At 43.0% G+C, this 26483-nt stretch overlaps 1 protein-coding gene across 1 annotated transcript in view; it reads left to right on the top strand.

The window, feature by feature from the left end:
* The first annotated feature begins 2067 nt into the window (after positions 1 to 2067).
* plekhb1 (pleckstrin homology domain containing B1) overlaps positions 2068 to 26483 on the top strand; it is an 83149-nt gene continuing 58733 nt past the window's right edge. The window contains exons 1-3 of the mRNA XM_068032802.1: positions 2068 to 2104; positions 2465 to 2617; positions 17462 to 17564. Of these exons, the coding sequence (XP_067888903.1) occupies positions 2068 to 2104; positions 2465 to 2617; positions 17462 to 17564 (293 nt within the window). The remainder of the gene's footprint in view (positions 2105 to 2464; positions 2618 to 17461; positions 17565 to 26483) is intronic.

Here is a 26483-nt window from a genome sequence, read left to right as displayed (position 1 = left end):
GGGAATTGGAAAGTTTTCTGATCAAATCTGGGGTCAGGCAGAGCTGTCCTCTCTCCCCTGTCTTGCTTGTGTGCTGTATCGAACCTTTTGCTGAGTCCATCAGGAAGGATGCGGGCATAAGAGGGGTGACAATCCCAGGCAGCGGAGGCACTCAGGTCAAAGCCTCCCTGTACATGGATGACGTAGCTGTCTTCTGCTCAGATCCACTGTAGGGCGCAGACTGATGAGCATCTGCGACCAGTTCAAGCTGGCCTCAAGTGCCAAAGTAAATGACGGCAAGAGCAAAGCCATGTTCTTTGGGAAATGGGCCGATCGATCCTTTGTCCCCTTCACTGTCAGGTCAGACTACCTGAAGGTGCTGGGAATATGGTTCGGAGGGGCCTAGGAGTGCACCAAAAACTGGAAAGAACGTATAGTCATGGTGAAACAGAAACTGGGAATGAGGGAGTGATGCTCCCTCTCCATTGCGGGTAAGAACCTGGTCAGCAGGTGCAAAGCATTCTTGGTACTGCTCTACATGGCACAAGTCTGGCCCATGCCCCACTCCTGTGCTGTGGCAGACACCCTAGCCATCCTCTGCTTTATCTGGAGATCAAAAATGGACAGTGTCTGCAGGGACATGATGTTCAAACCTCTAAATAAAGGGGGAAAAGATGTCCCCAATGTTGCCCTCATCCTGAGGGCCATCTTTGTGTGTGGCTGCATCAAGCTGTGCACAAACACCAAGTGTCACTACGTGCTGAGGTTCTATCTGTCCCAGGTGTTGCAAAGGATGGGTCTGGTCACGTTGCCACAGAATACTCCATTCAGTTGGACCATGCCATATCATCTGTTGCTCCTGGAAAAGTTTGTAGAGAAAAACACTTTTGACCACCACTTCATCAGGCAGTGGTCTTCACGTAATGTCCTTGAGGCCCTGCAGGAAAAGGAGGTGGTGGATCCTATTGGATGGTTCCCTGAGCAGACTGTCAAAGTCATGCCTCATTGCCAGAACCTTCAAACAAGCACGAAGCCATAGCTTGGCTGGTGGTGAGAAGCACCTTCCCGCACGCCCGAGTCTCACCGCCTCCACATGCTGCTTTTGAGGCTGATCTAGCGGGGAAGAGACCATTGCCCACCTCCTTCTGGAGAGTGCCTTTGCAAAGTAGGTTGGGAAAGAGATAGAGGTTTTTGTCGAGGTTCATCCGGAGCAGTTCCGTAACGCAGGACTCAGTTACAGGCTGTTCCCAGAGATGCACACCAAGATAAACATCAACTGCTGCTGGAGGACACCAACTCGGTGAAAGATGCACTTTGGTCTGCCCGAAACTTGCTGGTCTTTCAGTGCAAAGAGTTGTCAAAGACCGAGTGTTGCAGTCTGGCACATTCCAAGGCCCAGGACTATGTACTGACAAACTCAATAAAGCTTAGGGCCGCCACCACAAAGGCTCAGTCGGAAAAGGCCACTGTGTAAGCCCCTCCCACCATAGTATACCAAGAGGCTGGAAACCATGTAAAACTCTTCGGGCTGTATGCACCAAAGAATATTTGACATGAAATATAAATGTACATTGTAAATATAACCTGTAATGGCAAGTGTACTGTTTTGAAAGAGACTGATCTGTATTGCACTTTATATAATGTCAAATTTGAACTGCTATATAATGTACTTTTACAAATTTTATAAATGAAGTATATGTTTGAAAAAAGTAAGATTAAAGGCAATTTCAGACAAAAATGTTTTTATTGAGAGATTCTGTTCAAGAAAGACAGTTCGTCAAATATCGTTTTGCTGCTTAATGTGTGGTATTGAAAAGCGCCTATGACCTGTTTTCTGGAACCTTCTTGACTTTTCTATTTAGGAGACGGATCAACCAGTGACAATAAATCCTAATCCGATAATTCGGATTAGTATTAAAAGGAGAGGCCGAGTTTTCTAGGGTGATAAAGCGCCGAGACCCAATTGCTTTTGTGTCAAATGTGCGAACGAAGGTAAATTCAGTTCTAAACTGGGTAAAAGCCGAGGAATCGCTCCGGGTCAAACTGATTGAACTCATTCCTGCAGTGATCGAAGACATTCGTGTGGAAATGGCTCTGATGAAGAGTGGCTGGATGTGGAGACAGAGTGAGTGTTTTTAAAATGTAGGGGGGGCTTTTTGGACAGGGGATTCTGAAAGGAATTAGAATGGACTGCATTTATTTTTTGCTGAATTTAAAATTTACACCAAATCTACGTCTGTAAGAAGTATTTAAATCAATTTTTAAAATTTTTTTTATTGAGGAATGCAGTATCCCCACCCCTCTCCGCAATTTTTTTTAAAGGGGAAAGGGATTTAACTGACTTGAAATTATTTGTACGTAGCCATTTTAGAATCTAGTAGCAGTATGTACAATGATTTTCTTAAGTTGCCCACTAATATAGGAAAGTCATGAAGGACAAACTAAATACGTTAAGAAAGTAAGTAACTTTGGTGTGTGTCTGCAGCCTCGATACTTCGGCGATGGAAGAAGAACTGGTTTGATTTGTGGTTGGACGGTAGTCTTGTGTATTATCAAGATGAAGATCGCCGTCAATTGGAAGACAGTATCCATCTAAAAATAAACTGCGTAAATGTAAAGGCAGGTTATGAATGCATAGGTAAGCGTTATCCGTCATTTTGCATATTTTGCAATGCCATGTTTCAAAGTCAGAGGTAAATGAATTGAATACTGTGGTGGTTTAGGACACTGGACTTTGGTTGGAATCTTTGGTTTGGTAAAAATCTCCTATGTGAAGTTTGGGCAGTCTCACTGCATTTCCTGAAGAATGTTGGCCCAGTGCACATAAGTCAGTACCTGTACAACAGACTGGCTGTGTCAGGGTATCAGAAAAGTTGATGTGCGAAACGAAAAGATACACACTGATGCAGTAATAGTGGCTTATCTGCCTACTCTGGGAAGAAAAATCGCAGTAAACGTGCTAACTGAGACAATTTTTCCTCTGTGGGATGAAAGGGCTCACTTCTCCTCTGGTTGTTTTTCTGAGGTTTGAGTTCATGGATGTCATTGGAAGAGAATAGAACAGTCAAAGGTGACCAGTCCAGAAGTAAGGTGTTAAATACTTACGTTAAATACTTTTATGTGCTTTGGTGGATAGAGGCTGTTGAATGGTTGACTGCATTTAATAGAAAAAAAAGTTAAATATAATAATAAAAATGTAGACCTATAGGCCTTGAGTTGGTTTGCACAGTTTTTGTGCAATTTGCCTGAAATTGGCAAAACCTATGCAAAAGATTGCAGAACTTTAAGCGCAAATTATGTTCGGTGCGAATTGAGTTTCTGCAATTTTGTGCGCTAGTTTAAAAAGCATCGCACTAGACGCTTGTGCTGCGCACAAAATTGGCCATGTCGTCCAATCGAATTCATCACCATAACAAGTTTTCGTTAATTGTGCTCTTGGTAGCTCTAAAAATTGAGCTTTTTTTAGGCACAAGGATAGTATGAGGTACTTTTAAGAGCTTTGGAATATAACTTTTTTCAATTTATTAAGTTAGTGACTACTGTACACCAATATAACTAACAAATGGCTTTGCGTAATCTTTAAAAAAATGTTTTATTTAAAATCGGGCTAATCACAGGTGGTAGACTGGAAACTCTTGATTAAAATTTTCATCTAACTGCAGCAAGTTACCACTCTTAAATATATCAAGGAATATATTTTTAAGCAAAATTTTAAAGAAAGTATTTTAAAATGCTGCCTGATTGTAGTTTTTTATAATTCGTTTGTGGGACGTTAGTTTCACTGGCAAGGCCAGTATTTGTTGCCCATTAGGCATGAGCAACAAATGCTGGCTTTGCCAGCGATGCCCATATCCCATGAAAGAATATAAAAGTAAAATCCCTACTTGCCCTCGAGAAGGTGGTGGTGAGCCACCTTCTTGAACCACTCTGTAGTCCATATGGCGTAGGTACACGCAAAGTGCTTATACGTAGGGAGTTCCAGATTTTTGACCCTGGAACGGTGAAGGTACAGCGATATAGTTCCAAGTGAGGATGGTGTGTGGTTTGGAGGGGAACTTGCAGGCAGTGGGGTTCCCATGTGTCTGCTGCCCTTGTCCTTCTAGTTGGTAGAGGTCGCAGGCTTGGAAGGTGCTGTCAAAGGAGGCTTGACAAGTTGCTGCAGTGCATCTTGTAGATCAGTGTTGTCCAACATACAGCCCACATGCCAGGATCCAGTCTGGCAAAGGTTTCCAGCTGGCCTGCGGATGTATTTCAGAGATGATAAATCTTCCATTGTCTTCTTCTTTCAGACCTGATTTTTAAAAAAAACAATTGGATGTCAGTTTCACAGCTGAGAGGTGCTGACAACAGCAACTGTGGTTTTAAAAGCACGCCGGTAAACCCCGAATCTGTCTAAAGTTCCAAAACCGCTGTTCCTGAAGTCAGCAACAGTCACCTGTGAAACTGACAGCGCGATTAAAAAAAACTGATCAAGCACAAAACTGTTGTGTGGAATGCTCCTGCTCCCTGCAACTGTCGATGGGGAGGGGGGGGGGGGGGGGTGCAGAGACAGAGAGAGAGAGAAGGGGGACAGAGAGAGCAAGAGGGGGGACAGAGAGGTGGGGAACACAGAGAGGGGGGAACAACACAGAGAGGGGGGAACAACACAGAGAGGGGGGAACATGGGAGAGAGAGAGAGATCAAGATCACTCCTGACAGACAGACATCTATCCAGAGTACCCTGCATTGCTGTAACAAGTGTGCAGGCAAACATTGACTACTTGTGTAAGTAAAAAAATGCAGGTATCTCACTAAATCAGTGTCCAACATAGTGACGAGAAAGCAAGTCAATAAATTAATCTTCTAATTTAAAGCTTCTTCACAAAAATGCACATTTGTTGTTGTTTTGACTAATAGCAAGATAAATTTTTAATGTCTTTATCTTTCCGAAATTGTCTCACTGGTTTCCTATGTAAGACAAAAATTGTAATGTGGCCCCCCCTAGATGAAAAGGTTTGACAATCCTGTTGTAGATGGTAGACACTGCTACTACTGTGCCCCCATTGGTGGAAGGAGTGAATGTTTAAGGTGATAGATGGGGCGCTGATCGAGCGGGCTGCTTTGTCCTGGATGATGTTGAGCCTCTTGAATATTGTTGCACTCATCCAGGCCAGTGGAGATTATTTTATCACATTCTTGACTTGTGCCTTGTAGATGGTGGACAGGTGTTGGGGAGTCAGGAGGTGAGTTACTCGCTGCAGAATTGCCAGCCTCTGACCTGCTCTTGTAGTCACAGTATTTATATGGCTGGTCCAGTTAAGTTTCTGATCAACAGGAACCCCAGGATGTTGGTGATGGGGGATTCAGCAATGGTAATGCCATTGAACATCCAGGGGAGATGATTAGATTGCTTGGCACTTAGGTGGCGTGAATGTTACACTTATCAGCCCAAGCTTGAATGGTGTCCAGCTCTTGCTTCATCCAGGCACAGACTGCTTCAGTAACTTCAGAATGGTGCTGAACACTGTGCAATCATCAACGAACATCCCCACTTCTGACCTTATGATGGAGGGAAGGTCATTGATGAAACAGCTGAAGATTGTTGAGCCGAGGGCACTACCATCAGGATCTCCTGAAGTGATGTCCTGGGACTGAGATGATTGGCATCCACCAATCACAACCATCTTCCTTTGTGCTAGGTATGACTCCACCCACTTGAGGGTTTTCCACTGATTTCCATTGCCTTCAATTTTGCTAGGGTTCCTGATGCCAAACTCAGTAAATTGTTGCCTTGATGCCAAGGGCACTCTCACCTCTGGAATTTAGCATTTTTGTCCATGTTTGAACCAAGGCTGTAATGAGATCTCGAGCGAGAGGTCCTGGTGGAACCCAAACTGAGCATCCCTGAGCAGGTTATTGCTGAGTAAGTGCAGCTTGATAGCACTGTTGATGACACCTTCCATCACTTTATGGATGATTGAGAGTAGACGATGAGATGGTAATTGGCCGGATTGGTTTTGTCCTTTTTGTGGATAGGACATACCTGAGCAACTTTTCATCAGGTAGATGCCAGTGTTGTAGCTATACCAGAACAGCTTAGCTAGGGGAGTGGCCAGCTCTGTAGCACAAGTCTTCAGTACTACAGCCGGGATATTATCATGGCCCATAGGCATTGCAGTATCCAGTGCCTTCAGGCATTTCTTGATATTACGTGGTGTGAATCGAATTCGTTGAAGACTGGCATCTGTGATGCTGGGGACCGCAGGAGGAGGCGGAGATGGATCATCCACTCGGCACTTCTGACTAAAGATGTTTGCAAATGATTCAGCCTTATCTTTTGTACTGATGTGCTGCGCTCCCCCATCATTAAAGATGGGGATGATAATGGGGCCTCCAATTAGTTGTTTAATTGTCCACCACCATTCACGACTGGGTGTGGCAGGACTGCAGAGCTTAGATCTGATCCATTGGTTATGGGATCGCTGTGCTCTGTCTATCCCATGCTGCTTTGCTGTTTAGCATGCATGTAGTCCTGTGTTGTAGCTTCACCAGGTTGGCACCTAATTTTTATGTATGCCTGGTGCTGCTCCTGGCATGCTCCCCTGCACTCCTCATTGAACCAGGGTTGAACAAGTGGTCCCAATACCTATCCTTCTGGAACTCCATTTCCCACCTTATGCCACTCTGAAAACTACTCTTAATTCCTACTCTCTGCTTTCCGTATTGAAGCCATCTAGCAATCCATTCTACCACTTATCCCCTGACTCTGCATTCTCTGACCTTATTCATTAGCCTATGATGGGGCACCTTATCAAAGGCCTTTTGAAAATCCAGATAACGGTATGCATCTACTGCATACCATTGTCTACTCTGTTATCGCCTCAAACAATTCGGAAGATATTCCGTTTTGAAATCCACGCTATTTATTAATACATTTTTCTTTCCTAGATGTTCTTCTATCCTCTCCTTTAGTAGGGATTCCATTATTTTTTCCTACCACCGATGTTAAGCTAACTGGTCAATAACCTGGGCATGTTCTACCGCATCCCCCCCGCTCCCCACCCCAACCCCAACCTTTTTAAATACAGAAATTACGTTAGCTATCCACCAGTCCTCTGGCACTACATCTTTTTCTGACAAATTTTTAAATATGTGAACATTGAAATATTAAATATAAGAGATAGCCATTGCTATAGGGTATGGGGCGAAAGCAGGAACTGGCTTCTGAGTTGAATGATCAGCCATGATCATAACGAATGGCGGAGCAGGCTCGAAGGGCCGAATGACCTACTCCTGCTCCTATTTTCTATGTTTCTATCTTTTCCCTAGATTCTTTTAAAATGCATGGATGCAATCCGTCCAGACCAGGGGCTTTATCCTCTTCGTGTTTGATTAGTTTATTCAATACATCACTTTTTTTTTTAGTTTAAATGCACTTATCTCATCACTCACCTCATCAATCAATGTCATATCTACCTGTTCTATCCCCTTGATAAATACTGAAGCAAAATAATTATTTAATATTTCTGGCATCTCTCTATTGTTACCTGTGGTATTATCCTGTCTATCCCTTATTTGTCCAATTCCCATTCCCAACCTTTTTTATTGATGTGTTTGTAAAATATTTTACTATATTGTTTTATGTTCCTTGATAATTCATTTATTTAATTGCATAGTTCCTGTTTGCCTTCCCAATTTTTTTGACTTATCTCCTAATCTTTTCATATTCTCTCTTATTGTGCACTCCTCTGCTGTCTGTGTACTTAACGTATGCCTCTTTCCTAACCCTCAATTGTACCCTTATGCTTTTATTCATTCATAAAGTCTCACTAGTGTTTATTTTGTTCTTTTAGTGGAATATATTCTTCCTGCACTCTGTTGAACACCTTTTAAATATTTCCCATTGTTGTTCTATGTCGGTGTTTGCCAATATTATTGCCCATTTTATTTTCCCCAAGTTCTATTCTGGTATCAGACCTACTGGCCGTCCATGTCTCCGCTTTAAAGATGTCTGCAAACGCGACATGAAGTCCTGTAACATTGATCACAAGTCGTGGGAGTCAGTTGCCAGCGATCACCAGAGCTGGCGGGCAGCCATAAAGGCGGGACTAAAGTGTGGCGAGTCGAAGAGACTTACAGTTGGCAGGAAAAAAAGACAGAAGCGCAAGGGGAGAGCCAACTGTGTAACAGCCCCGACAACCAATTTTTTCTGCAGCACATGTGGAAGAGTCTGTCACTCTAGTATTGGCCTTTATAGCCACTCCAGGCGCTGCTCCACAAACCACTGACCACCTCCAGGCGCTTACCCATTGTGTCTCGAGATAAAGAGGCCAAAGAACAGATTCTCAGCCCCTCAAAGTCAGCTTTTCCCCATACTATTAACCGTTTTTTTCTGTCATACTTATGTCCTTCTTCATTATCATCTTAAAGCATATTATGCTATGATCAATATTGCTTTGATGTTCCCCTACTTCTCTTAACTGCTACAGTGGGGGTGGCTTGTGCCGCAGTGGGGGGGAGGGGTGGGGGAGGTTGGAGAGACATCTGCCATCAGGCACGGGATGTCCAATCAGGAGTGCCCCCTCACAGCCCACAAGGAGGCTGCCAGGCTTTACTGGGTGGCCTTCTGATCTACTGCGCTTAAGTGCCTTAATCAGCCTGGGGTGGGCAGGCCATCAGCCACCTCTGCCGCATCTCGTAAAATTGCAGCAGGGATGGGAAGGCAACGGGAATGACACCCTCAGCCTCCCACTCAATTTTACGATTTCCCTCCCCACCCCGCTCCTGTGGGGAGCATAAAATTCCAGCCCTGTTTTGGACCTACATTTGGACATTGAAGTCCCCCCACCCAGAGTACATCCTGTGCCCTTGCCACCCTCAGTGCTTCTTCCAAGTGGTATTCACTATGGAGGAGTATTGATTCATCAGCCAAGGGATTGGGGTGGGTGGGGGGGGGGGGGGGGTGTGGGGGTGGTGGTGGTGGTGAAGTAGGTAGCAATCAGCAGGAGGTTTCCATGCCCATATTTGACCTGATGCCATGAGACTTTATGGGGTCCGGAGTCAATGTTGAGGTCTTCCAAGGCCATTCCCTCCCAACTGTATACCACTTTGCTGCCACCTCTGGTGGGTCTGTGTGGCCAGTGAGACAGGACATATCCAGGGATGGTGATGGAGTAGTTTGGGACATTGGCTGTAAGGTATGATTCTGTGAGTATGATTATATCAGTCTGTTGCTTGACTAGTCTTTGGGGCAACTCTCCCAATTTTGGCACAAATTCCCAGATGTTAGTGAAGAGGACTTTGCAGGGGTTGACTGGAAAGGTGTACCTTTGTGGTTTCTGGTGCCTAGGTTAATGCCAGGTGATTCATCTGGTTTTATTTTTATTTGACTTTTCTATAGTGGTTTGATACAACTAAGTGGCTTGCTAGTCTATTTCAGAGCGTAGTTAAATGTCAACCATATTGCTGCGGGGCCGGAATCACATGTAGACCAGACCAGGTAAGGACAGTTGATTTCCTTCCCTAAAGGGCATTAGTGAACCATTGTGATTTTAAGCCACAGAAGCTTTAGAATGTAACAAGAAATCAAGCATTCGTCAAATTATTGAAAATGTTTGTTGTTAGTAATTATAGATTGTGCATTAGTGTCTGTGAAAGGGGATTTAAAGTTTTAAAAAGATATTGCTAAATCTGTTTGATTTCCTTGATGTCTTGATAGAATATTAAGCTCGCAATTAAAGGGGAAACTGTGTCATTCTCATGCACAAACAGAATGCTCTGTCTGGGCATGCAAACTTTTTTTTTATTCATTCATGGGATGTGGGCGTCGCTGGCCAGGCCAGCATTTATTGCCCATCCCTAATTGCCCTTGAGAAGGTGGTGGTGAGCTACCTTCTTGAACCGCTGCAGTCCATTTGGGGTAGGTATACCCACAGAGCTGTTAGGAAGGGAGTTCCAGGATTTTGACCCAGCGACAGTGAAGGAACGGCGATATAGTTCCAAGTCAGGATGGTGTGTGACTTGGAGGAGAACTTGCAGGTGGTGGTGTTCCCATGCATTTGCTGCCCTTGTCCTTTTAGTTGGTAGAGGTCGCAGGTTTGGAAGGTGCTGTCTAAGGAGCTTTGGGGTATTGCTGCAGTGCATCTTGTAGATGGTACACACTGCTGCCACTGTTCGTCAATGGTGGAGGGAGTGAATGTTTGTAGATGGGGTGCCAATCAAGTGGGCTGCTTTGTCCTGGATGGTGGTGAGCTTCTTGAGTGTTGTTGGAGCTGCACCCATCCAGGCAAGTGGAGAGTATTCCATCACACTCCTGACTTGTGCCTTGTAGATGGTAGACAGGCTTTGGGGAGTCAGGAGGTGAGTTACTCGCCGCAGGATTCCTAGCCTCTGACCTGCTCTTGTAGCCACGGTATTTATATGGCTACTCCAGTTAAGTTTCTGGTCAATGGTAGCCCCTAGGATGTTGATAGTGGGGGATTCAGCGATCGTAATGCCGTTGAATGTCAAAGGGAGATGGTTAAATTCTCTCTTGTTGGAGATGGTCATTGCCTGACACTTGTGTGGCGCGAATGTTACTTGCCACTTATCAGCCCAAGCCTGGATATTGTCCAGGTCTTGCTGTATTTCTCCACGAACTGCTTCAGTATCTGAGGAGTCACGAATGGCGCTGAACATTGTGCAATCAGCGAACATCCCCACTTCTGCCCTTGTGATTGAAGGAAGGTCATTGATGAAGCAGCTGAAGATGGTTGGGCCTAAGACACTACCCTGAGGAACTCCTGCAAAGATGTCCTGGAGCTCAGATGATTGACCTCCAACATTGACCACAACCACCTTTCTTTGCACTAGGTATTACTCCAGCCAGTGGAGGGTTTTCCCCCTGATTCCCATTGACCTCAGTTTTGCTCGGGCTCCTTGATGCCATACTCGGTCAAATGCCGCCTTGATGTCAAGGGCAGTCACTCTCACCTCTGGAGTTCAGAAGAGTTGAGAACTGTGTGCAAGATTCTTGTAAATGAGCTTGGATGCAGTAATTCATTTTTTTTTGCCATATAGGCTTGGTTGTTTGTTGGCAGTATTGCTAGAAAAAGTGGTAGCAGTTGGCTACAATGCTGAGCATTTTAAGTTTTAAAATTCTGCATTGCATGAAGAATGCAACAATAATACATCCATCTGGGGAACCATATTGACGAGTAAACCAAGGCAAAATGTCATTGCTTATGTGGCGAAAATAAATTATGCAGTGTTGCTATCTGGAATTTTCCTCATGATACTTTGTTATTAGAGGTTTCATTTTCATTGTTTTCATGGTTCAGGGAAAGTACTGGTAGAGGTGAAGAATAGGTAGATAGTAACATTGGAATGATATTGCAATGACACACAATGAAATAACAAAGTGCTGCGTCTTCTCAGTATTGCTTCTCAGGTGTCTTCTGATATTAACCAATTAATATCTCCAAACAACTTGCATTAAAAGGCACAGTCTGCAAATTTCTTTTATCTTTTTATATAAGGCAGTAACTGATTCAGCTTTTAATTGGGTTAAGTTCTGTTAAAGGAACAGGAGGACCAAAGGATAAGTATTCATGCAAACCACTTAAAATATTTTTTCATATTCATTCTCAGGATATGGGCATCACTGGCAAGGCCAGTATTTATTGCCCATTCCTATTTGTCCTTGAGAAGGTGGTGGGCCTTCCAGTTGAACCATTGTAGTCCATGTGATGAAGATACTTCCCACAATGCTATTGGGTAGAGAGTTGCAGCATTTTGACCAAGTGACGATGAAGGAATGACGATAAATGTTCAAGTCAGGATGGTGTGTGACTTGGAAGTAAACTTCTAGCTGGTGGTGTTCCCATGCACCCACTTCCTTTGTTCTTCTAGGTGATGGAGGTTGCAGGTTTCGGATGTGCTGCCAAGAAAATGTTGGCAACTTGCTGCTGTGCATCCTGTAGATAGTACAGACTTCAGCCACAGTATGCCAGTAGTGGAGGAAGTAGATGTTTAAGCTGGTGGATGGGTGCCAATCAAGCAACTGCGTTGTCTTGATTAATGCTGAGCTTCTTTCGGGTTGTTGCAATTGCACCTATCCAGGCAAGTGAAGAGTAATATGCCACAATCCTAACTTGTGCCTCATAAATGTTGGAAAGGCTCTGGGGTATTAGGAGATGAGCCGCATGCTGCAGAGTGCCCAACCTTTTTCTTACTCTAGTAACCATGGTGTTTATGTATCCGTTCATGTTGAATTGCTTGTCAGTGACGGACCCAGGATGCTGATGCTTGGGATTCTGTTGGTAAAGTCGTTGACTATTAAAGAGCGGTGGTTAGACTCTCTTATTGGGGCTGGTCATTGTCTCTGACTTGTGTGAGGCAAATGTTGCTTGCCACTTAGCATCCCAAGCCTGGATGCTGTCCAGTTCTTGCTGCATATGGGCATGGCCTACTTCATTATCTGAGGAGTTGTGAATGGAGATGAACACTATGCGATCCTTAACGACTAGCCCCATCTCTTGACCTTTTGATAGAGCGAGCGTCATTGCTGAAGCAGCTGAAGATAGTTGGGCCTAGGATGATGCCCTGAGGAACTCCTGCAGAAATATTCTGGCGCTGAGATGATTGGCCTCCAACAATCACAACTATCTTACTTTGTGCCAGGTATGGCTCCAGTTAATGGAGAGTTTTCCCTTGATTCTCATTGACTTCTATTTTACTAGGACTTGTTGGTGCCACACTTGGTCTGATGCTGTCATGATGTCAAGGGCAATCATTCTCGCCTCATCCTTGGAATTCAGCTCTTGTATCCATGTTTAAACCAAGGCTGTAATGAGGTCTGGAGCTGAGTGGTCCTAGCAGAACTCACTCAGCATTGGTGAGCATGTTATTGGTAAGTGTTGCTTGATTGTATTGTTGATCACCTTGCTTATGATTGAGAGTAGGCTGTTGGGGTGGTATTTATCTAGGTTGGATCTGTCCTGTTTTTGTGGACAGGACATACCTGGGCAATTTTCCACCTGACAGGTAGATGCTGGTGTTGTAGCTGTACTGGAATAGCTTGGCTTGATGCAATTATTTTTACAGAGGAACTGAGTAATTAGCTAATTTGTAATATTGGAGCTCTTAGAATAACATGAAGCAAGATGATTCCTTGTATCATTAGCATCAGACTGCTAGATTTGTAGTTTTGATGAAAGGTCACTGACCTGAAACATTAACTCTGCTTCTCGCTCCACAGATGCTGCCAGACCTGCTGTGCATTTCCAGCACTTTGTTTTTATTTCAGATTTCCAGCATCTGCTGTATTTTGCTTCCATGCTAGATTTTTAGTCTGTTTCCAGGACTTTTTTTTGGTTTAAGTCTTCAATTATTGCTCAAACATCCAGTGGTTTTAACGAACACAGATAAAGGGATAGATTTTGTGCAGGAGGTGGGGACCCGACACCGGGCTGATAAGGCAGGGTGAACCGCACCTCTGCATTTTCCTGCCACCCACCACTTTCCCCAACCCCACCCCCCATCTCCAGAGCAATCCTCCAGTCTTTTACTATCAGTTTCAGGAGCCGGGCTCCCTGTCCCTTTAAAGACAGAGATCCTACCTCCATGAGCTGCTGGCCAATCAGAGGGCCAGCAGCTCAGCAGTATCAACTGCTCACTGGGAGCGGTGGCCACTGCCAGTACTGCAGAGGCCTCGGATCCAGGCCCAGTGCTGGAATCCCGGGCCAGAGATAGGTGAGGCTGGGTCGCTGGGGCCTTCCGGACTGGCCCCAATGAAGGGGGACTGAAGGGTAGTCTTGCAGTCTAGGGGGAGGGGAGTTCCAAGGTATGAAGTGATTCCCGGCCACAGATTGCCCACAAAGGAGGGACCCCCCCAAGCCCACAGGGACGTTGTCTCATGTTACGAGGTGAATTCCCATCGTGGTGGAGGACCCTCCCCCACCAGCCACTGCGTGGGAAGGCCATCGTTGGCCTATCCCACCCCCCGGAAGATTGTTTGGTGAAAGGGAGGCAACGGGCCCGACATCCCCCGCCACCTGTTGTGATTCTCCAAGCCACCCTGACTCCAGCCCCACCTCAGGGGGGTACATAAAATTCATCCTAAGAATGGGTTCTTGGTCTAGAACCTCAGACAACAATAATATTTCCAATAGCATCCCAGCTGATAAGTTGCTGTGGAGTTGACTTTTCCATGAATGTAGCTTCAAGCCCTCAATTTGTTTGTATCTCATGACTCAAATATACTCAAGGTAAAAGGCCCCTGTCGACTTTTTTTGAATTTTTGAATTGCTTGAGGCTCACTAAACAATGAACAATGAACAATACACTCAGCTGCTTCATAAAATTCTACAACACAACAAAGTAAATAGTAAATTATAAAATAGGGGTATGATCTTACCATAGTTATGTTACTGGTCTAGAGAGAGCTGAAGTTACATGTACTGTGGATAAAGGGGAACTGGTGGATGTATTGTACTTAGATTTCCAGAAGGCATTTGATAAGGTGCCACATCAAAAGTTATTGCAGAAAATAAAAGCTCATGGTGTAGGGGGTAACATATTGGCATGGATAGAAAATTGGTTAGCTAACAGGATACAGAGAGGATAAATGGGTCATTTTCTGGTTGACAAGATGTAACGAGTGGTGTGCCACAGGGATCTGTGCTGGGGCCTCAACTTTTTGCCATTTATATAAATGACTTAGATGAAAGGACCAAAGGTGTGGTTGCTAAATTTGCTGATGACACAAAAGATAGGTTGAAAAGTAACTTGTGAAGTGGACATAAGGAGGCTACAAAGGGTTAAGTGAGTAGGCAAAGACCTGACAAATGGAGTATAGTGTGGGAAAGTGTGAAATTGTCCATTTTGGCAGGAAGAATAAAAAAAGCATATTATCTAAATGGTGAGAGATTGCAGAGCTCTGAGATGCAGAGGGATCTGGGTATCCTAGTGCATGAATCGCAAAAGGTTAGTATGCAGGTAAAGCACGTAATTAGGAAAGCTAATAGAATGTTATCGTTTATCACAAGGGGAATTGAATACAAAAGTAGGAAGGTTTTGCTTCAGCTATACAGGGCATTGGTGAGACCACATCTGGAGTACTGTGTACAGCACTGGTCTCCTTATTTAAAGAAGGATGTAAATGCGTTGGAGGCAGTACAGAGAAGGTTTACTAGACTAATACCTGGAATGGGTAGGCTGTCTTATGAGGAAAGATTGGACAGGCTAAGCTTGTATCTGCTGGAATTTAGAAGAGTAAGAGGCAACTTGATTGAAACATACAAGATCCTGAGGAGTCTTGACAGGGTGCATGTGGAAAGGATGTTTCCCTTGTGGGAGAATCTCAAACTAGGGGTCACTGTTTAAAAATAAGGGGTTGCCCATTTAACACAGAGAGGGGAGAAATTTTTTCTGTCTGAGGATCGTGAGTCTTTGGAATTCTATTCCTCAAAAGGCGGTGGAAGCAGCTTTGAATATTTTTAAGGCAAAGGTAGACAGATTCTTGATCAGAAAAGGGGTGGAAGGTTATTGGGGGTAGGTGGAAATGTGGAGTAATCAGTTCAGCCATGAGCTTATTGAATGGCAGAGCAGGCTCGAGGGATCGAGTGGCCTACTCCTGCTCCTAATTCGTATGTTCTTGTGTTCCTGGTTATGATGAGGTGAGAGTGACTGCCTTTGCCATCAAGGCAGCATTTGACCAAGTCTGGCATCAAGGAGCCCTAGCAATATTGAAGTCAATGAGAACCGGGAGAAATCCCTGCACTGGTTGGAGTCACTCCTTGCACAAAGGGAGATGGTTATAGTTGGTGGAAGCCAATCATCTCAGCCCCAGGACATCACTGCAGGAGCTTCTTGGGGTAGTGTCCTAGGCCCAACCATCTTCAGCGGCTGCATCCATGACCTTCTCTCCATCATAAGGTCAGTAGTGGGGATGTTCACTGATGATTGCACAGTATTCAGTACCATTCGCAACCCCTCAGGTACCAAAGCAATCCGTGTCAAGATGCAGCAAGAGCTGGACAACATTCAGGCTCGGGCTGACAAATGGCAAGTTACATTTGTGCCATACAAGTTCAAGTAACTCCAAAACACTTGATTCCAAACCACCTGTCCACCATCTACAAGGCAGAAGTCAGGAGTGTGATGGAATACTCTTGCCTGAATGAGTACAGCTCCAACAACACTCAAGAAGCTTGACACCATCCAGGGAAAAGCAGCCCGCTTGATCGGCATCCCATTCACCACCTTAATCATTCACTCCCTCCTTCACCAGCGCACAGTGGCAGCAGTGTGTACTGTCTACAAAACGCACTGCAGCAACTCATCAAGCTTCCTTCAACAGCACCTTCCAAACCTCTAGCCTCTACTACCTAGAAAAATGGCAGCAGATGGATGGGAATACTACCACTTGCAAGTTTCTCTCCAAGTCACACACTATCCTGTCTTGGAACTATATCACTGTCACTGGGTCAAAGTCCTGGAATTCCCTTCCCAACAGTACTTTGGGTGTACCTACATCGCATGGACTGCAGCGGTTCAAGAAGGCGGCTCACCATCACTTTCTCAAAGGCAATTGGCGATGGGCAATAAATGCTGGCCTTGCTAACAATTCTCACAGCCCATGAATGAATAAAAAAAAATTCTGCGCTGCTCATCAACGATTCTTGAATCAAACTGGTTAAGGAGACACCCAGTTACTTGACCTGTTCATACAGGTCCCAGATTCCCTGTACAGAGTGGTGTGCCAAAATAGCTCTCTAATCACAGCCCGTGCAAAGGCCTGTAGAAAAATTCTGGGCAAGTGTAGATGTAATGAATAGCTGGTGCCGTTCATTCGCTTCTGAAAGCAAAATGCAGCCCATTGTATAAATAGATTGTTTCACTTTGGCATCCAATGTAACACGGACATTGTTAGGTATTTATTGCTGAATGAAGTTCCTTTTACTCTATTCGAGCCACAGCAGAAAGCCTCTGGTTACATTGTGAATTTTGCCCTTTTCCACATTCTCTATTCTTGTAATATTCATTTGTGCTGTAACTTCTACTTACCAAAAAAATCAGATTTTCATAGAGTTCTTTCACATACCACTCAATGGGGACAAATTCAAAGGAATTTATGTAATAAAAAATATCTTTCTCAGCAGTTACCCTTGTTTCATAGCAGCCCGTTTGTTGGGCGGACCCTAGAGTGGAGATGACAATTTAAGACTGATGATGTTGTCTGGGGGCTAAATACATCATTTACAGGACTGCACTTTAACCATGGTGTGTGCATCTTACACCCAACTTCACTTTTAGCAGAATTTAGCGCAGAACGTAAATGGGCTATAAAACCGATGGATCCTTGTTCTTCAAATTATTGAAATAGTGCAAAACCTGAATAATATTTTTGAAAAGCTAATCTTGCAGACTGTTTTACATGGAATCAACTAAGGGGCAACAGTGCAATCCACTGTCTTTTACCTGTTTGTTATTTTTTACCGTTATTGCATCTTTTCTTCCACAGAGGGCTTGCCACCTGAACAGAGCAGCAGGGAATGTATGCTGATAATTTACCTAAGAGATGGGTCAAAACTGGTACTTAGTGCAGACAGCGCTGATGATGCATTGTGAGTATATCACTCCTGCTTCAATTCTACATACAGAGTATTGATGTACCAAATCTAATAAAATAACTTGTCAGGGTGAGTATTGTGGAAGGTGTAGTGAACAAGTGGTAAATCTATTGAGCAGACTCCCTTGGGAAACAGGAATCTGATTGCATTGATTCATTAAAATGCAGATTAGATTTCTTTGCAAAAATAATATTTAGGAAGACAGTATTTGAGCAATCTGAGACTTGATGTCATAAGTTTGGCATATTTAGGATGAGCAGTAGACTGTGTATTTATGGTTCCCAAAGCTTTCCACCACTGGAGATTTTCCTCGCTTAACTGTTGCAGATTAATTGGTAGAGACTGATCTCTATGATCAGTCAACAACTCTCATTACTGTTGTAATATGCAACTATAAGGAGGGTAGGAAGCAAAGTAGGTGGACTTTAGTCTTTTTTGGTCTATTAATTATCAGCTGACAATCTTACCATGTTTGCTGATGGCTGAAATTACATGAAATCAAGGAGTTATAATAATTGGAGACGACCCTGCAGTTGCCATTTTGTTTCTAAAGTATTAATTTTAAGAAGCAATACTGGGTGCAGTAGTGGAACCTTTGCCAACACTTTAAAGATGGCGGCTCTGATCAAGAGACCTGCAACTTTCTGAGTGCAAAACTGAATACAGGGTTGTTTTAGAAAAAAAAATGAATGTAAAATAATTGTAATGCATTATGCTGTAGTATTTTAAGTTTTTTATACTACAATGCAAGCTAACATACAAAAAGTAAATCTATTTAATCACTCAGTTTTATAAACTCTCTTAATTTTAAAACCACCTCTGTGCTGACATTTATAGTTTCCTTACATTTCTTAGCCAGCAGGAGCAGAGAATGATATCGTCTGGTGGGAGAAGTTTACTAATAATCTCTCCAAAGCAATAAAAGGCTGCCCTCAGAAACTGGAAAACATTTGCCTTTGAAACTAATTTTTTTTGTGTAGGTGAAGTGAACTGAATTAGGGTTAGCCACTGCTTATAGTCACTGAGTAATGAATGCTTTTTTTGAGAGCTCATCTGGTAACCACAGCATATAGCCGAGCCATACAAACAAATCATGTTTGGTTCCTGCTCAGTGCTGAGTTATCTGATCTCTGCCAGTGCTAAAATTAGCCTTGGTGTCCCAGTCAAGAAAGGTAAAAAAAAAAAATCAACTATGGTTCCCACTCCGACCACTATACTCTGGCCCTTGCTAGAAACTGCAGCCATCTGGATGTGATGTAAGGGTAAGATCAGGCTGGACTGTGATGCCTGTACAGCTGAATACCCTGATATTATCTGTGCTGACATATGAAGAATGGCCACTTGGGCAAGTTATAGTAGGCTGCTTGTGAGTTAGGTACTAAACAGTTCCATTAGGAGAGGAGGGGGGAAAATTGAGAATTGAGGAAATTTTTTTTTAAAAAGTGATTTTGGGAGCCTGGAGTTTTGTTTGTTTACTTTTTTCTCTTCCTCTTGTCATGATCACATTGCTGTCTGAGAGAGCTTGCTGTATTTAAATTGGCTGCCAATTTTCCTACATTACAACAGTGACTACACTTCAAAAATATTTTATTCACTGTAAAGTGTTTTGGGAGGTCCTGGGGTCGTGAAAGGCATTTATAAATGCAAGTCTTGCTTTTCTTTTTCCTGAAAGCATCGTCTCCTTATTGCTGTACAATTCCATACCCCTCCTTAGATTTCTTCATGTGTTAGCCTAGACAGTGAGTGCCAACAGCAAGGGCATCGTGACTAAGTCTGATCCCTTCTTCAGCTGATGCCTGTTCATACACATTTCCAATAGGAGCTACTGCTAAGATATCAGGAGCAGGACCATGCACAGTTTTACCCTCCTTGTCCCAGAGGCATTGATGCCATTTGTAAAAGCCCTACTAAAATCAGTTAACTCATCAAGCCTGGGACCTTCATGATCTGTCTGACACACCTTCTCACTTGCTTTGGCATTGATAGAAGATTGGCTAGCTAACAGGAAACAGAGAGTAAGCATAAATAGGTCATTTTCTGGATGCCAAGATGTAATGAGTGGTGTGCCACAGGGATCAGTGCTGGGGCCTCAACTTTACCATTTATATAAATGACTTGGATGAAGGGACCGAAAGGATGGTTGTTAAATTTGCTGATGACACAAAGATAGGTAGGAAAATAAGTTGAAGAGGACATAAGGAGGCTACAAAGGGATATAGATAGGTTAAGTGAATGGGAAAAGATCTGTCAAATGGAGTATAATGTGGGAAAATGTGAAGTTGTCCATTTTGGCAGGAAGAATATAAAAGAAACATATTATTGAAATGGTGAGAGATTGCAGAGCTCTGAGATGCAGAGGGATCTGGATGTCCTAGTGCATGAATCGCAAAAGGTTAGTATGCAGGTACAACATGTAATTAGGAAAGCTAATAGAAGTTATTGTTTATTGCAAGGGGAATGGAATACAAAAGTAGGGAGGTTATGCTTCAGCTATACAGGGCATTGGTGAGACCACATCTGGAGTACTGTGTATGGTATTGGTCTCCTTATTTATGGAAGGATATAAATGCATTGCAAGCAGTACAGAGAAGGTTTATTGGACTAATACCTGGAATGGGCGGGTTGTCTTATGAGGAAAGGTTGGATATGCGAGGCTTGTATCTGCTGGAGTTTAGAAGTGTAAGAGGCGTCTTGATTGAAATATTTAAGATCTTGAGGGGTCTTGACAGGATAGATGTGGAAAGGATGTTTCCTCTTGTGGAAGAATCTAGAACTAGGGGTCACTGTTTAAAAATAAGGGGTCGCCCATTTAAGACACACGAGGAGAGATTTTTTCTCTGAGGAGGGTTGAGAGTCTTTGGAACTCTCTTCCTCAAAAGGCGGAGGAAGCAGAGTCTTTGAATATTTTTAAGGCAGAGATAGATAGATTCTTGATAAGCAAGGGGGTGGAAGGTTATCGGCAGTCGGTGGGAATGTGGAGTTGAGGTTATAATCTGAGCAGCCATGATCTTGTTGAATGGCGGAGCAGGCTTGAGGGGCTGAGTGGCCTAATCCTGCTCCTAATTTGTTTGTTTGTATGTTAATGAGCTGAACTAAAGGACCCATAGGTTTTTTTTAAAACCAGTTTGTAGGAAATGATGAAAAGATGGACAAGACAGGAAACATAGTGTGATCATTGCTGACTGAAACATGGTAGCATTTTGGTCATGTTAATCCAGCCATGTTTTCAGGTGCTGAGGCTTATTCAGCACCTGATGGACACAATGTCCCATGATTTGCAAATGCTTTAAGCATGTGGAGCCTGTGCATTGACTGTTTAAGGCTTATTGAGGTTACAAATTTTGTTCAGGTTAAAGGAGCTCTTGATTAATGCAGCTGAATCATCTGAAAATTGCCTCAATCACTCAATGCCTGTTTCAAATGAATGCTTCAAGGGAGGGCTGTAAAAATAATTTTATTTCCCCCCCCTCCACTGGATGATCCTCTCTTTGAAATGGTGCCATCCTTTATTGCTACACATCCTCTCGCTTGGTTGCCAGAGGTTGATCAGTGAATGGGCTGTACTGGCCTCAGCCATTTTTCTCCCTTCAAAAATGTTTCAGCTTCAAGGACAGCTAATAGTGCTTTGCCTGCTTTGGGTGCCTGATAATGTGATTCCTGACCCATATAGTGCTTTTAGCTATCCAACTAGGTGCACAATATATACAGCATTGCTGGTGTCACCCACATTCCAAGAACAAACAGATATAAATGGGCATAAAATCTTGTGGGGTGTGCTGATTTCCACATGTAAATTCCTGAAAAGCACTCCCAGCATATAATGCTCTGTGTCAGGACTGCAAATTTGTAAAATCTAGTCTATAATATCTTCACTTTTTAACCAATTTGCAAGCAATAATGTTAACTCTATAACTTGTTCTCCGCAATTCACTGAATAACAAACCTAAGGATCAAAAGATTAAAAATTAGTATCCAGGAGATTTGGCTCTTGAATGTACTTGCAATGTTTAAATGTAAACGTCTGTGTTATTAAAGAATCAACTGCCATGCTTACAAAGGGAACAGTGATGAAATATGAAATGAACTGGAGGAATTATGAAATAAAAGTCAACTGTTGAACTGAATTACATATGGGCACACTTGTGCCACAGACAAAATGGAGTAGAGGTCAGGTGATCCCCTCCTATACCATCAGTACACATATCTGTCCGTTGAAGACGAAACCCATTATCCACATCTGAATTAGTTTTGGGGAAAACACCTTGAAATATAAAACAGCCCATTCCATGCAAACAACTCCTATCTTCAAGAATGGGGATAACAAAGACTGTTGTAGACAGATTGACTCCGCAGGCAAGAATAAAATAATAGGTGTGTTGTAGCACCTATTCATCAGACGCTATCATGGAACAATGGCTCCCATATCCTGGAAGATTGTATGAATCACCCCAGGTGAAAGAGCCCTTAGTCACCTGACCATAAGTTTCTACCTTAAAAGGTATCTCTCTGGAGAGAAAAAGAGAGAACAGCAGAATATCCAGAGAAGGTCTTTTCCAGGAGAACAGCTGCGAGACTGTTCCAGCTAAACACGTGCCCTACTGACTACATCTTCTAGCTTCTGCAGCAGAGAAATTGCAAGGTGACTTTGGAACTCCCCATCTGTGAAAGTGAACCAGGAATTTCCCTATTGACTTCGGATACAGGCTTAGCCACAAGGAGCCTGCAACACTTCATCCTTTTTCAAGACAATGAGCATTCAGGCCTGCACCGATTAAAGATTTCCTCTTGAAAAGCTTCTAAAGGTTTTCTTAAAACATTAAACTCTTTTTACCACAATTGGACTGTAACTACCTGCTACCACTGTACTCTCTTTTCTTGTACGTATGTATGAAAGCGTGAGTGGGAGAGGTTGCGAACATTTTCAGTTATTGTGTAAAAAAATAAACATTTATCCTTTCTTAAAATACCTACAAAAAAACCTGTCATTTATCTATTTATTTGACCCTTAAAACACTCAGGGAGTAAAACACTATCTGCAGTCAGTTGAGAGATGAAAAGTGGAAGTCACTCACACTACTTCTTCCCTGTCCATAATACAACAAAGAAGTTAAATTAAACAAGGCCTGTTTGACATCTTAACCTATTCCTTCACCTCTTTGATGATTAATATATATATATTCTAAGCATATTTCTAATTTCCAATACCAGTCTTTCTCCTGGTGTGGTCACTTTCCTGGTTAAACACTGCATCCTTTAGAGAAGTACAAAGATTGCACAAACATAGAAAATAGGAGCAGGAGTAGGACTTTCGGCCCTTCGAGCCTGCTCCGCCATTCATTATGATCATGGCTGATCATCCAATTCAGTAACCTTTTCCCGCATTCGCCCCATATCTTTTGATCCCTTTAAACCCAAGAGCTATATCTAACTACTTCTTGAAAACATACAATGTTTCTGCCTCAGCTGCTTTCTGTGGTAGCGAATTCCACAGGTTCACCACGGTTTGGGTGAAGAAATTTCTCCTCAACTCAGTCCTGAAAGGTTTACCCCATATCCTTAGACTATGACCCTGGTTCTGGACTCCCCCACCAGGGGGAACATCCTTGCTGCATCTACCCTGTCAAGTCCTGTTAGAATTTTATAGGTTTCTATAAGATCCCCCCTCATTCTTCTGAACTCCAGCGTATATAATCCTGTCGGACTCAATCTTTCCTCATACGTCAGTCCCGCCATCCCAGGAATCAGTCTGGTAAACCTTCGCTGCACTCCCTCTATAGCAAGAATATCCTTCCTCAGATAAGGAGACCAAAACTGCACACAATATTCCAGGTGTGGCATCACCAAGGCCCTGTATAATTGTAGCAAGACATCCCTGCTTCTGTACTCGAATCCTCTCGCCAAGAAGGCCAACATACCATTCGCCTTTTTTACTGCCTGCATGTTGGACCTGCGTGCTTACCTTCAGTGACTAGTGTACGAGAACATCCAGGTCTCGTTGCAAACTCCCTCCTCTCAGTTTATAGCCCTTCAGATAATAATCTGCCTTCCTGTTTTTGCTACCAAAGTGGATAACCTCACATTTATCCACATTATACTGCATCTGCCATTCATTTGCCCACTCACTCAACTTGTCCAAATCACCCTGAAGCCTCTCTGCATCCTCCTCACCCTCCCACCCAGTTTTGTGTCATCTGCAAATTTGGAGATATTACATTTAGTTCCCTCATCTAAATCATTAATAAATATTGTGAACAGCTGCAGTCCTAGCACTGATCCCTGCGGGACCCCACTACTCACTGCCTGCCATTCGGAAAAAGACCCATTTATCCCTACTCTTTGTCTCCTTCTGACAACCAATTTTCTATCCATCGCAATACACTAACCCCAATCCCATGCGCTTTAATTTTTCACGCTAATCTCTTATGTGGGACTTTGTTGAAAGCCTTCTGAAAGTCCAAATAAACCACAGCCACTGGCTCCCCCCTCATCAACTCTACTAGTTACATCTTCAAAGAATTCTAGTAGATTTGTCAAGCATGATTTCTCTTTCATAAATCCATGCTGACTCTGTCCGATTCTACCACTGTTCTCCAAGTGCTCTGCTATAAAATTTTTGCTAATGGACTCTAGAATTTTCCCCACTACCGACGTCAGGCTGACTGGTCTATAATTCCCTGCTTTCTCTCTACCCCCCTTTTTAAATACTAGGGTTACATTAGTTCCTCCGATCTGTAGGAACTGTTCCAGAGTCTATAGAATCTTGGAAGATGACCACCAATGCATCCACTATTTCTAGGGCCACTTCCTTAAGTACTCTGGGATGCAGCCCATCAGGCCCTGGGGATTTATTGGCCTTCAATCCCATCAATTTCCCCAACACCATTTCTCTACTAATACTGATTTCCTTCAGTTCCTCTCTTTCTTTCACTAAACCCCGTGTTCCCCAGCATTTCTGGTATGATATTTGTGTCCTCCTTTGTGAAGACAGAACCAAAGTATGCATTTAGTTGGTCAGCCGTTTCTTTGTTCACCACAATAAATTCCCCTGTTTCTGACTGTAAGGGACCTACATTTGTCTTCACCAATCTTTTTCATTTCACATACCTATAGAAACTTTTACAGTCAGTTTTTATGTTCCCCGCAAGCTTGCTCTCGTACTCTGTTTTCCCCTTCTTAATCAATCCCTTGGTCCTCCTTTGCTGAATTCTAATTGCAACGCATGATGTTAAATAGCTGATTGTTACTTAATTGAAAGATAATTGTCTATACAATCGGAGATAACTAAATTGTGTCACAGCTTCAGCAACATAAATGGGAATAACATTGAAAATATTTCCATTCCAGAGGAGCTGATTGAATACTTAGTTAGATATCTGGTTATTTACTTGTCTTCTGTTAATCAAATTTAGAATGCTTATTTGTAGCCTCCTTAAATGTAACCAGTCTGCTGCTTTGTTGTTGTAAAGTCTACACTGGCCTTATTCACACAAATGTGTCAGTCTTCAAATATTTTATTCCACATTGAAATATTCCTTTTTATTAGATTCCAGCAGAAGAACCCCATTCCCATTTGTTGCACTCATTACATCTGATTTTTTTCAGACTTGTGTTAAAGTGCCTAATAATTTTGAAATTGATTTTGAATATATTCACATATCTTGGAATTCAACTTGTCAAGATATAACCAAAATTGTATTCTATTACTACTGGAGTATGTGTAAATGTTCACATGTGGAAGTGATTTTTTTTATGTCGAATTACTTGCAGCATAATGTTTAAGTGAGGTTCTGTAATAATATGTTGCATTACAAAAAAATCAAACCACTGCCGCTGTGGCAAAACCATTAATCAACCAAAGTAAATAAACCTGACAGCCCACATGCCAGAATTAAAGAACAATTTTTCTGAAATCCCCAATTTAGGAGAGCTACTAGGTGTTTTTTCCCCCTCTATTTCTTTTCTGTTGGAGAATTGTTTATAAGTCCTGTTATTGGTTTACGACTATATGGTGGGCTTTGTGTATGCTGTAGAACTGATGAGGTGTACAATCATGGGCAGAGTCACTAAGGGATTACACTGCTCATTTTATTTCCTTTTACATCGAACTGCAATATTAATGGGCTGGAATTTAAACAACCCGCGACGTCGAGATCTGTGGTGGGGGTAGCCTGAAGATGGCTCTGGATGAGGCCTGCCATGGACCTGGATGCTGGCAGGGCCCGGCCCAATCCTCCTGTCGGCAGTGAGGCACCATGGCGGCCCCTCCACCATCTTGCCCTCATCATGACAATCTGAAAGAATACTTATGTAAGGGAAAACAATTACTTTATATTGTAGGAGAAGAGAGTGCCGATTAGTAGAGGCATTGCCATGGAGAATGCATCAGTTGACGGTGACTGACAGTTAACTGCCAAGCTTGGTTTGAAATTTAAACCAGGCAGCTTGGTTCTGATTGGTCAAGGCATTGCCCCTGAGGAATGAACCAGTGAATGGCTGTCACTTATTTTGTTTAGCTGTCTGCAAAGAACAGGGCCCTGTGTATTAATATATGTAGCTTCCAGTATGCACAGATGCACCACACTGCGAGCCCTATTGACAATCTTAAATTGGTTGTCAGCCTAATTCTTAGCACACTGAGGATTACTTAACAAATGTAGTCCAATCGCAGAATCACATCTAATGTTGGACACTGTGTTTTGAGTTTTGCAAGCATGGGCTGGTTGGGTACGGCCCGTACCTTGCCTGTTGCAAGCAGCGGAAGGGACATGTTGTTTGATACGATCCGCCAGCCTTTGGGACGTACAGCCTATATACCTAATATCACACTAGCATTGAAATTCATATATTACATTACTCATTTGTGTGATAGATCAGACATCTTTTTGGCTCGATGGCAGCATCCTGTTAGTGGCA

This window comes from Heterodontus francisci, chromosome 6, assembly GCF_036365525.1.
Source record: "Heterodontus francisci isolate sHetFra1 chromosome 6, sHetFra1.hap1, whole genome shotgun sequence".
NCBI lineage: Eukaryota > Metazoa > Chordata > Chondrichthyes > Heterodontiformes > Heterodontidae > Heterodontus > Heterodontus francisci.
The sequence above is the reverse complement of the archived record's forward strand: the minus strand, read 5'-3'. Positions and strand labels throughout refer to the sequence as shown.